The sequence below is a fragment of the Phoca vitulina genome, unplaced genomic scaffold (genome assembly GCF_004348235.1).
Source record: "Phoca vitulina isolate PV1807 unplaced genomic scaffold, GSC_HSeal_1.0 scaffold32, whole genome shotgun sequence".
Classification (NCBI taxonomy): domain Eukaryota; kingdom Metazoa; phylum Chordata; class Mammalia; order Carnivora; family Phocidae; genus Phoca; species Phoca vitulina.
This window is the reverse complement of record NW_022589735.1, coordinates 1,049,287-1,061,732: the sequence shown is the minus strand read 5'-3', so window position 1 is coordinate 1,061,732 and position 12,446 is coordinate 1,049,287. Positions and strand designations below refer to the sequence as shown.

The following is a 12,446-nucleotide window of genomic DNA, read 5'->3' as shown; positions in this document are numbered from 1 at the left end:
CGCTAGGCAGTATTTTTCATTACTACCCTTGATGCTGCTTCATCCCTTCTGGCTGGGCAGGGCAGGGTGTGGGGATCATACCAGCCTCCATCCCTACACTCAGGCAGAACCATTTCTCCATTACAGAACATTGGCAAAAAGATGTCCTGCCAGCAATTCATTGCCAACTTGGACCAGCTGAATGATGGCCAAGACTTTGCCAAAGACCTGCTGAAGGTAAAATCTGTTAAGGGTTCCCATTCCCCCAACTGTACCTGGAGTGGGTGGGGAGGAGAGAGGTCTCTGCTCCACTAAATCCTGACAGTGTAGATTTAAAAAAAAAAAAATCTCTACACCAGGTTGCACCTGGGTGTCTGACTCTTGATTTCGGCTCAGGTCATGATCTCAGGGTTGTGAGATCGAGCCACGCTTTGGGCTCCACGCTCAGCAGGGAGTCTGCTTAAGATTCTCTCTCTCCCTCTCCTTCTGCCCTTCCCCTCCTCAAATAAATACATAAATCTTTTAAAAAAAAGCAAGCTCTACACTGAACATGGGGCTTGAACTCATGAACCCAAGATCAAGAGTCACATGCTCTACTGACTGAGCCAGCCAGGCTCCTCTGACAGTCTACATTTTTAACACTGGGGTCACGGTTACCATGACTTTGGGATAGAGTTAGTGACCATCCAGTTCAACATTTGACTGTTGCATGTTCCCTGAGTTAGGCAGAGGGGTAGGCTTTATGAGATTTGTTTTTAGCACTGCATTCTCTTCATTGCTGTCACGATAAGCCTCAAAGCTACCAACAGTTGTCATAGCTGCCGCAGCCATCACTGACTACCTCTATTTCCACCACCGTCACCACAACTGTCATTGTCATCACCACAGGGAGAAACCCACCCATTTCTCCAACATCACCAGGAATTAAGGGATACTAGTTTACTCCTGAGGCTGAAACCCAGGGTGGAACTCTGGCCTTTCAAGCCTGGTCAGTTCTCTGCCTTGGAGGAAGAGGAGCAGGTTTTTTGGAGGGTAAATGAGGAGTTCAGTTTTATTTTTTATTTTTATTCTTTAAAGATTTATTTATTTGAGAGAGAGAGAGTGCGAGAGTGAGTAGGGGGAGGGCCAGGGGCAGAGGGAGAGAGAGAATCTTAAGCAGGCTCCATGCCCAGCTCAGAGCCTGATGCAGGGCTCGATCTTACCACCCTGAGATCATGACCTGAGCTGAAATCAAGAGTTGGATACTTAATCGACTGAGCCACCCAGGTGTCCCAATGAGTTCAGTTTTAGATAGTGAGTTTGAAGGATATGGTGATACCAGGTAGGTAGTTAGATAGTGAGTCTGGAGGCCAAAAAATAAAACATTGTCTCCATCACTCTTCTTATCACAATTATCTTCTTCTTCATCAAGAAGGGCTTGTTAAGAATGTATTTGTAAGTGAGATAAAATAATCCCAGTCCCAACAGCCACCTATCCACTTCTCCCCATCTACCCATTTACCCAACCTCCCATGCCCCCATCCTTTTATCCATTCACCTACCCAGAAACTCATTCGCCTGCCCCTACCCTACCCATTCACCCATCATCCACACATACAGCTCCTACATCCTTGCACCCTCACCCACCCACTAATTACCCCACCCATCCACCTACCCACCAACCTATCTACCCAGCTCTTCCTCAAATCTATGCACCCATTCATCTAAACAATCATCTACCCACCCATCCCTCATTCATTCATTCATTCAACAAACAGCTGTGAATCAAACACCCATTTTGCCCCACTGGCTGAAAAGATGCTTCCTCACTGCATCCACATTACTAGAGGTAGATGGAGATTTCTTTGACTCTTCATCTGAACTCCTCTCTTTCTCTTTTCCCCTGCCCCAGACCCTTTACAACTCCATCAAGAATGAAAAGCTGGAATGGGCCATGTGAGTAGTGCCCATGGGCACAGGTATGGGGAAAGTGAATTACTGGGAAGCAAAAGGGGGAGTGGCTGACGGTGCAGGGAAGGCACTCCTGTCACTCTCCATGGTGCTGATTTCTCCCAACCCACAGCTCTGGTGACCCCTGTCCAGCTGGCCGCACCAGGTGTTGAGTTCCCCTTTGGGTACATTTTCTGTCTTGATAAAAATGTTAAATTGGTATGGAATTGATTAAACTGTGACTTTAGTTTCATGATGTCTACAACTTATTTTCTGTACTGGGGATATTGCCACTATTACCAATGACGATAGCTCTTTCCCTTTTGGGAGGTAGGTAGACAGGAGGCACGAATCCCCCTATAACACCAAGAATATGACTATGTTTAGGTAGTGACTGCTCTTGGCAGTGGAGAGAGGTGACTGCCCCCTAACTTCTTCCCCTGCAAAGGCAGAGAGACTTGGAAATGCCCAGCCATCTGGAAAGAGGTGTGGTGACCTTGCTGGGTGGGGAGACTGGGAGGCTCCTGGGGAAAGTCGCTGCCCCACCCTCCTGTGCACCCCCGGGCAGCCTTGGTCTTTGGGTCCTTGTAGAAATCACAGGTAACAATTGTTAAGAACCCCACAAACCTTGGGAAGAGCTGGCATTCTTCTCCCAGGGCTCTACTGGGGATCCTAGACTTTAGGGCCCTCATCTACTGGCCCAGGGTGTGTCTGTAGGGCTTGGGCAGCCGCTTCAGTCTGGCCGTGAGTCACTGCTCCCTGGGACTGGGCTTTCAGGGTTGGAGAGAGGAGAAGAAAGACCAGGAATAAAACTAGTAAAGGTCTCCAACTTTGTGGTCAGTGGTGAGGATTAGAGTTTGGAGGCCAAAAAATCACAGCTCAGATGACAGGGGTTAGAATTGAAGACTGAGGGCAGGGGTCAAAGATCTGGATCTGTGATCTGGAATTGGAACCTCCTTATCTCTGTTCTTCACCTCTGACTGTTTCCCAGAGAGGGGCTGGTGGGGAGAGAACATGTTCATGTGGGGCTAAGGCTTCCATGGAGGTGGTGCTCAGGCCTAGCATTTTCCTAGTGATGAGGACGAGCTGAGGAAATCACTCTCTGAGCTGGTGGATGACAAGTTTGGGACAGGCACCAAGAAAGTGACACGGATCCTGGATGGTGGCAACCCCTTCCTGGATGTCCCGCAGGCTCTCAGCGCCACCACCTACAAGCATGGTGTGCTGACTCGGAAGACTCACGCCGACATGGATGGCAAGAGGAGTGGGTGTCAGGCGGGGGAAGGGGCACGGGGAGGGATGCTAGTTCGGGGGAGAGGGCCTGGCCCCCGTGGTCACTCCTCTGGGGTTGCACATCCAGATAGACATGTAGGGGCATGCAAGGGAGGAGATATCGGGGTGGGTGGTTGTGGCCACACTACCCATACCCCCATCCCTAGCACCCCGTGGGAGGCGTGGCTGGAAGAAATTCTACGCGGTGCTCAAAGGGACCATCTTGTACCTACAGAAGGTGAGAGACTGCCCCAGATTCCTTACCCAGGAAGGGCCAGTGCAGTCCACCAACCGGCCCCTGTCTTGTGGTGCCCAGAGAGTCCCTGGCAGGACCTGGGGCTTAGGCAGATGCTGGGTCCTTCCCTCATTAAAGCCTGACTCGGGCTCATAGAGCTTTGGGTTTTCAGGGAGGGGTCTTGCAAATGCCCAGGGGCTCAGAAGATATGCAGTGGAAGCTCTTTCTGGGCCTTGGGACAAACCAGGGTGTGGAGCGGAGTGGCCGGCAGGCTTTGTTGGGTGGGCATGGCACTATGGGGGCAAGAGCTGAAGAATGGAGGGAGTGGAGGGATAGGAGGGACAGCACGAGGAAGTGTGGGTTAGTGAACCTGAGCCTGGTGATGACAGGGGCTTGTCTGCCCCTGCTCCACCTGTCCAGGATGAGTATAGGCCCGACAAAGCTCTGTCTGAGGGCGACTTGAAGAATGCTATTCGCGTGCACCATGCTCTGGCCACCAGGGCCTCTGACTACAGCAAGAAGTCCAACGTGCTCAAGCTGAAGACGGCTGACTGGAGGGTCTTCCTCTTCCAGGCACCGTAAGTAGGAGTGGGAGTCCCCTCCCTCCCACCTTGGGCTCAGGGCCTGCAGCTCCGAGCTTGGACCGCACCCTACTCCTCATCCGCCTTAGGCGAGGTGCTGTCAGCTTGCCCTGCACGTCGGCCATAAGAGTGAGTGTATCTGCTTGGCACAGACCAACTGCTGGGGTCCCCTGAAATACAGGTTCTCAAGTGTGGTCCTCTCAGCATCTCCAGGAAACGCATTAGAAATGCAATTTCTCTGACCCCACCATAGACCTACGGAATCAAACTCTGGGGCTGGGCCAGCAGTTGTATTCTAACAAGCCCTCCAGGCGATTCTGTTGCACACTGAAGTCCCTAAATTGGGGGCAGATGGAGCCTTAATGAATCATCCTTCACTGTAAATCGGGGTGGGGAAATGGATGGGAAAGACTCGTCTCATAGTTTCCCTGGAAGGCCTTCTGTCCACTCCTCTACACCCTATCCTGTGACTTGAGATTGGAGTTTCATGTGTCAGACAAGCTTAAAAGGAGGGAGGCTGGTAGGTGACCTCTCAGGATGGGAATGTGCATTGTGGGCAAGGTAGTGGGGCACGGACAGGAAGCCTGAGTGGGGATACCACTTGCCTGTTGCCTCTAGGATCCAGAGATCCAGGGATCAGCCTGGGCCCACTGGCTCTGGGGCCTGTTACTCCATGGCTATTAACTCTGGACCTGGACAGCTTTTCTTTCATGGTAAAATCCAGGTCTTGCCTAGAAGCTGGGACAAAGGCGAGCTCCCTACACAGACTTGACCGGGTCCATTGAGCCCCCATCCTGCCATCCTCCTTCACTCCTTTGTCCCCCTTTGTGAAGGAAGTGGCTCCCTCCCTGTACCAGGCTAGCGGTGGGTCCTGGGTGCTGGGTAGGGGACAGGGAGTCCTATTGTGAGGAGCTGGTGCCCTCTCCCCTCTCCTCCTGTCCCCAGGAGCAAGGAAGAAATGCTGTCATGGATCCTTAGGATCAACCTGGTGGCCGCCATCTTCTCAGCCCCCTCCTTCCCTGCTGCTGTCAGCTCCATGAAGAAGTTCTGTCGGCCCCTGCTGCCCTCCTGCACCACTCGCCTCTGCCAGGTATGAGCTCCTGGGACCCCAACACCACCTCCTCAGGCTGCATCCAGCCAGGCCCCCTCCATTCAACAGCCTCTACCTCAGCTCCTATATGGTGCCTGGCCTTGGGCTAAGAGACAAGGTGAATAGACAGATCTTCTCCTTCATCCCCATTGCACCTCATCCCCATTTACAGATGGGAAGACTGAGGCCACACACCACACAGAGGCCTGCGTTCTTCTCTGCCAATGGCATGGTATCCTGTGGATGTCATTTTGGGTCTGTGGGCATGGTGCGTGTCTGAGCATGAATGCGAGAGAATGTGTGTGTCACAGGGAGCCAGGGACGGGTGAAATTTGGCTGGCCCTTCATCAAGTGCTCTTTTGCTGTCCTTACCTACCCTTAAGTATTTTATTTGTAATCCTAAAAAAAACTCTTACTCATCAATACTTGGGTTTTTCAGGGTTTTTTTTGGGGGGAGGACAGGATAAATGGTGGACCACCACTTGGGAGGTGGAGGGCAGGAGGAGCTCCGTACTTCCTGTCTTTGTCAGGGCCCTTTTCATACTGGGCCCTTGGCCTGGGTCTCTCCGCTGAGCTCCTAGGCTGCAGCTTCCGCCCAGAGTCCCTGCGCGTGCACAGGCAGTGCGCGCGCACACACACACACACACACACACCCCGGGCACACATATACCATACAGGCACACGCGTATGTGCATACACACCTGCTGTGCACCCACACCCCCACTACACACGTGCATCACACACACGCACACACACGCAGCTCGTCGCGCACACAGCGTCAAGCGGTCTGGCTGTACTTCGGTGGGTGGGCCGTGTGTGCGCACTTGTCTGTGAGTAACAGTGTCTCTGACTCTCCGGGTATGATCCTGGGTCTGTGACCATCGTATGAGCCTGGGCAGAATCCGAGAGAATGTGTGCATCGTATGGAGCCGGGGTAGCTGAGGCCAGACCCTTCCTTGGTCCATTGTGTTTGTGTGTGCACGTGAGAGTCCATATGAACCGGTGCGGGGGGGTTTCCGGTGGGATTGTGCGTCTATGTCAGGGAATGTCTGTGTGCACATTCTAGTGTGAGGGCCTCTCATCTCCTGAGCCTGCCGTGGGTTTCTCTCGGAGGCCTGATGCCAGTGAAAGCAAGGCAGGAAGGAGGAGGGTGGAGGGGCGCTCCCTCAGGTCCCCCACATACTTGATGACCCTGGCCAGGCTTCAGTTTCCCTTTGTCGAAGCAGACCCAGCATGACAGGTTTAGACCCACGCCCTTGACATCTTGAAAGCGGAACCTCATAGTCTGGGACTTGTCTGTGCAGGAGGATCAGCTGCGTTCTCATGAGAATAAGCTGAGGCAGGTGACTGCGGAGCTGGCTGAGCACAGGTGTCATCCCTTCGAGAAGGGCGTCAAGTCCAAGGAGGCTGAGGAGAACCGGCTGAAGGAGCACTATCTCACTTTTGAGGTGGGTTCTCCTTGGGGCTGGTTGCGAAGGACAGGGCTGGGGCAGAAGGAGGAAGCCAGCTCTTCTCCCTCCTGTCACCAACATCATTCTGCAGCCAGGGGCTCCTGGTTTGGGGGTTCTCCACTTTGGGGGCCCCCCTGAGGCGGTCGTGAGCCACGCATGGCCTCCTGTGGGCCAGTCTCCGCACAGTCCGGCTGCCAATTGTTAATCAAACCGTTGTGCCCTCACCTGTGTCTCTCAAAGAGCACCAGGTGGGCCTCACCCTTCCCCAAGCCACTCCTCACCTCCACTCCCCCCATGACCCAGCCTCTTGGGGAGCTGTTACAGCTGAACCATAAACAGCTCAAGCCCACCTGCGTGATCTATCCTGCATTCGTCTCCTTTTCCTCTTCCACAGATGTTTATCGAGCACAGCAACTAAGTTCTCCCTTCTCTCCATCTTGTCTCTCCCTGCCCCCCTACCCTGATTCTGCCTCCTGATGCTCTGTAAATGGGGCTGACGGAGCATCGCCTTCATTGGGTGAAGGAGAGGGGGTCATCTTGGAGGAGGGAGGCAGGAACCACTTGTCCCCTTTGGACTGGTCTTTGTATTGACCTGCAGGCGGGGGTGGACAATATAAAGGCTGAGATTGAGCCTTTGGGGCAGGAAAGGCAGGAAGTCACCCATCTCAGTCTCTGGATTTCTACATTGCTTTTCTATTGAGGTGTGAGGAAGAGAGGAGAGTTCCCAAGAGATATCCTGACCTTTTGAAAAACAAAACTGTACTGCTTTCAAAGTCTTCTCAGACCCACTCTTTCTGCAGTGTAAGAAAAAAAGGGTTGGCAAAAGCTACAGTGGACTGATCACTTGCCAATTGTCAAGCATGATCACCTTCACTCCCTTGTACTGATGGATTTAATCCTCATGTCAACTCTGTTGAAATGGGTTCTGTTATCCCCATTTTACAGATGGGAAAATTGAGGCTTGGAGAGGGCAGATCACTTGCCTGAGGTGACAGTTAAGAAGTGTAGGAACTAGGATCCTAACCCAGGTGATGGATTCCAACTCCAGCACTCAGGTCTTTCTCACTTCCCCCTGGCTTAACTGGGGGAAGGGGGTGTGTAGGGGAGGTGAAGCCCAGCAATGAAGGGTCTTTCTGCTCATGTGGCAGAGTTGCATGAGAACAGTGTCTCCTCACCTTTAGTCTTCGCTTCTTCTAGGACCTCAGCCTCTCCTGACTGTGGTGAGGTCTGGAAGCTCAGAGTCAGGCTCTCAGACATGGCCGGCCAAATTTCCCTCCTAAATGTTTACCAATTTATAACACATTTTTTTTAAAGGGTGGGGAAGGGACAGAGGGAGAGAGAGAATCTTTTTTTTTTTTAATTTAAATTCAATTAGCCAACATATAGTACATTATTAGTTTCAGATGTAGAGTTCAGAAATTCATCAGTTGCGTATAATACCCAGTGCTCATCACGTCACGTGCCCTCCTAATGCCAGTCGCCCAGTTACCCCATCCCCCCACCCACCTCCCCGGGAGAGAGAGAATCTTAAGCAGGCTTCACACTCAGCATGGAGCCTGACACAGGGCTTGATCTCACAACCCTGAGATCATGACCTGAGCCGAAATCAAGAGTCTGATGGTTCACGACTAAGCCACCCAGGTGCCCCCCCAATTTATAATACTTTAAATAGCTTATGAATGTACTTGTCTGTTCATGCCCTCACCAACACTGGACACTCCTGAATGTCTTAATCATCATCAATCTGATAGGTTTAATAAGGGGTATCTCATTGCTATTTTAATTTGGATTAAAAATTCTTTAATTGTGTGGGGCACCTGGCTGGCTCAGTTGGTTGAGTGTCTGCCTTGGGTTCAGGTCATGATCCCAGGGCCCCAGGACCAAGCCCTGTGTCAGGTTCCCTGCTCAGTAGGGAGACTGCTTCTCCCTCTCATCCCTGCTTGTGCTCTCTATCTCTGTCTCTCTCTCTCAAATAAATAAAGAAAATCTTAAAAAAAATTTTTTTTAAATTGTGGTAAATACACATAGCATAAAATTTATCATCTTAACCATTTTAAGTGTATAGTTCAGTAGTATTAAGTCTACTCACACTATTGTGCAACCAATTTCCAGAACTTTTTCATCTTCCCAAACTGAAACTCTATACCCATCAAACAGCAACTCCTCCCCACCTCCTCCAGCCCCCACCCCTGGCAACCACCATTTTATTTCCTATCCCTGTGAATTTGACTCCTCTAGTTACTGCATATTAGTGGAATAATACAGAATTTGTGTTTTTGTGACTGGCTTATGCTCAAGTTTATCCATGATGTGGCATGTATTAGAATTTCCTTCCTTTTTAAGGCTGAATACTATTCCATTGTATGTAGATATCACATTTCTTTATCTTTTCATCTGCTACTGGACATTTGGGTTGCTTTCATCTTTGGCTTTTGTAAGTAGTGCTGTTATGAACATGGGTATGCAAATATTTCTGAGACCCTGCCTTAAATTCTTTTGGGTATATACTCAGAAGTGGTATTGCTGGAGCACAAGGCAATATTATTTTTAACTTGCTGAAGACCAGCCATTCTGTTTCCTTTTTGTGTGTGTGTAAAGATTTATTTATTTATTAGAGAGAGTGTGGCAGAGAGAGAGGGAGAGGGAGAGAATCTCAAGCAGACTTTCCGCTGAGCACACAGCCCTATGTGGGGCTCCAGCTCATGACCCTGAGATCATGACCTGAGCCAAAACCAAGAGTCGGATGCTCAACGAACTGAACCACCAGGTGCCCCCAGACTGTTTTCTATGGCGGTGTGCCATGGTTCTCACCAGCAGTGCATGAGGGTTCTAGTCTCCCTACATCGTCGCCAACACTTACTCTCTGATTTTTCTTTGACAGTAGATGTTCCGAAAGGTGTGAGGTGGTAGCTCATTGTGGTTTTGATGTGCATTTCCCTGATGATGACTGATGTTGAATATCGTTTTGTGAGCTTATTGACTGTTAGTATGTCTTCTTTGGAGAAACATCTATTTAAGACATTTGCTCTTTTTAAATTGGGTTGTTTATATTTTTGTTGTTGAATTGTAGGAGTTTTTTTATATATTCTGGATATTAGATCCTTATCAGATATAGGATTTGCAAATATTTTTTTCCATTCTGTGGATTGCCTTTTCACTCTATTGATTGTCGTTTGATACACATGAGTTTTTTTTTTTTTTAAGATTTTATTTAAGGGCACATTTATTTCATTTAAAGATTATTTTTATTTATTTATGAGAGAGAGAGAGAGAGAGCACAAGCAGGAGGAGGAGCAGAGGGAGAGGGAGAAGCAGACTCCCCACTGAAGCAGGGAGCCCAAAGGGAGTAGGTCAGTCCCAGGATCCTGGGATCATGACCTGAGCTGAAGGCAGACCCTTAACTGACTGAGCCACCCAGGTGCCCCTGATACACACGAGTTTTAAATTTTGTAATCCCATTTGTCAGTTTTTATTTTGGTTGTACTTTTGCTGTCATACTCAAGAAATCATTGCCACTTAATTTGAATTTTTAAAAATTATGAGTAAAAGTTCTGTGTATGTCTCTTGCCTATTTTTTAATTGGATTGTTTATCTCCTTTTTATTGATTTGTGAGAGCTCTCTGAGTATTAAGGAAATTAGTCTTTTGTCACATAAGGTCCAAATACTTTTTTTTTTTTTTTTGCATTTTCTTGTTTGTCCTTTGACTTTGTTTTTGGCCTTTCTCTGCCTTTTTTCTAGAAAAGCCGATATGAGACCTATATCCACCTCCTGGCTGTGAAAATCAAAGTGGGCTCAGATGACCTGGAGCGGATTGAGGCCCGGCTGGCCACTCTGGAAGGGGAGGATCCTTCTCTCCGCAAGACACACTCAAGCCCCGCCCTCAGTCAGGGCCACGGAACTGTGACTGGCAGCAAAGCTACGAAGGATACCACCGGGCCTGATACTTAGCTGGCATGGATGGGCAGGCCCCAGAGGCAGGCAAATGTCCCCAGAGGGGTCAGTGAGCACAATTCCAGCCAAGGGCCACTTGGCGCCAGCTCCAGGCAGTTGACAGGCAGCTAGAGGGGTGCGGAGAGCGCCGTGGGCCAAGGAGATGGAGACGCTATTCGTGGCGTTGATCTTCTTGCATCCTGGGGTTTATCTGGGCCTCAGACCTTCTCCCCAGCCCTCACATTCCTCTCCACCACGGAGCCTCATTTTGTAGGCCAGTTGCGTGCATGCTCTAGACACAATCTCACTGGAGGAGGAGGAAGGGCAGCTGGCTTCCCAGGCCCTCCTCCCCTTCTCACAAGTTCCTTCCCACATCTCCCTTGTTCCCAAGGGTGGGTCTGGACTCCAGCTGTCAGCTTGGATCCCCACCTCTCCTCCTCCTCCTTCCTCAGACTTGACCAGCCGCAGGTCTGCGGACCACCAGCACCATCCTCTCCTCCCTCCACCCAGTAGCTTCTGGAACCATGCCCTGTTCTCCTGCCTCCCTTTGCAACAATCCCAGACCCGGGCCTGCTCCCTCGATGTCAAGCTGTCTACTCACGTGTGCGGCCATCTCACCTTCCATTTATGGAGGCCACTACTGCTTTCTTTTATATGGACAAAAATGTATATATACAAGAATTGTATATATAAATAAGGGACCCCTTGAAAGATGATTTTGGAATTGATATCAAGATGAAATAAGATAAAGGAAAAGCCTATTTCGGAACTCCACCTGTTAGCAAGGAGGGCTGCTCTCTGGCCCCTTGGTGGCCCAGACACTCTGGGAGAGAAGGTGGAGATAGTGCTGACCTCCTCTTACCCCCCTTTCCCCTCTTCCGGCTGACCTGTGACTTACACTGCTCTTACAGTTGATGTTTGGAATAAATAGACAGTGTGTGTGTATGCCACCCCACCTGTCCCACAGGCATTCTGGGGTGTGAGTGGGATGGGACCATGGCCCTGTTTATATTTTGGTCTTTATGTTGGTGCTGCCAGGTCTCTGAGCTCCAGAGGTGGCCTCTTGTACAGACCTACTGCTCCGGGAATAAAAGACACTCTGCCTTGCAAACAGCCACTTGTCAACAAGCCCAAAGATGTTTGGTGGAGGAAGGTTATGGAAGCCATTAATTCCTGATCTTGGGAAAAGGTGGAGTAAGAAGTTGCTGATTGGTTTTTAAGCTGATATTTCCTTCACTCTTCTAGTGACTCAGAAATGCTAGCTAAGGACATGCCTGGGAAGGATAGAAAAATTTGCCACGTGATGATCACAGACTAGTATCTTGTAAACCCCGAATTCCTCAGACGGACCAGCGGTGGAGGTGATGGGCCTTCAATGAGCTATGAAGAGCAGATCCTTTATATTTTTAAAATAGGTTAGTTTGGGCAGCAATTTGACCTCAGTGGTAATATATTTAGTTAGTGGCAAGGTTGGCTTATCTTATTAAGTACCTAACAGTTCAAGCACGCTCACATTTGATGCAAGGGACGTATGAGTCTGTGGAAATATGTAGTGATTTAAATCCAGATGATTTAATTTGGATCAGCTGAAGTGTATTTTACACCCAAACCATCTGGCCTCTTCGTTTTGCTGAGCGGAAGTAAATGTTCATTTAAATGAAGTTGGAAGAGCAATGTAACATAAAAGAGCTCTCTGTACTTTCTCCATGCTGGCTCTAAGGTCTTGGATTTTTGGGGTCAGCTTCCCACCCTCCACCTCATGAGGGTGGGTGAGTGAAAGCAGAGGAGCAAGCTTCTGTCTGCTGCAGACAGGCTTCCCTGAGCACTAGTGATGTCTCCCATCAGTAAAAAAATCTTTAGTTCACTTTCTTAATTGTATAATTATTTATTGTAAATTATATACATGTACTACTGTACTAAAATATTATGTACATTATAAAACATACACAAAAATAGAAATTTAAAAAGATGAGATGAA

General features: G+C 49.4%; 1 protein-coding gene across 4 annotated transcripts in view; it reads left to right on the top strand.

Annotated features, from left to right (window-relative positions):
* PSD2 (pleckstrin and Sec7 domain containing 2) overlaps positions 1–12,446 on the top strand; it is a 54,525-nt gene extending 42,079 nt beyond the window's left edge. For 2 of the 4 annotated variants that reach the window (XM_032425211.1, XM_032425212.1), the window contains exons 9-16: positions 126–216; positions 1,871–1,914; positions 2,982–3,172; positions 3,348–3,418; positions 3,836–3,993; positions 4,942–5,086; positions 6,391–6,534; positions 10,277–12,446. In XM_032425211.1, the coding sequence (XP_032281102.1) occupies positions 126–216; positions 1,871–1,914; positions 2,982–3,172; positions 3,348–3,418; positions 3,836–3,993; positions 4,942–5,086; positions 6,391–6,534; positions 10,277–10,486 (1,054 nt within the window). In that variant the 3' untranslated portion in view covers positions 10,487–12,446. The remainder of the gene's footprint in view (positions 1–125; positions 217–1,870; positions 1,915–2,981; positions 3,173–3,347; positions 3,419–3,835; positions 3,994–4,941; positions 5,087–6,390; positions 6,535–10,276) is intronic. The other 2 variants (XM_032425214.1, XM_032425213.1) reach the window with 2 other exon arrangements.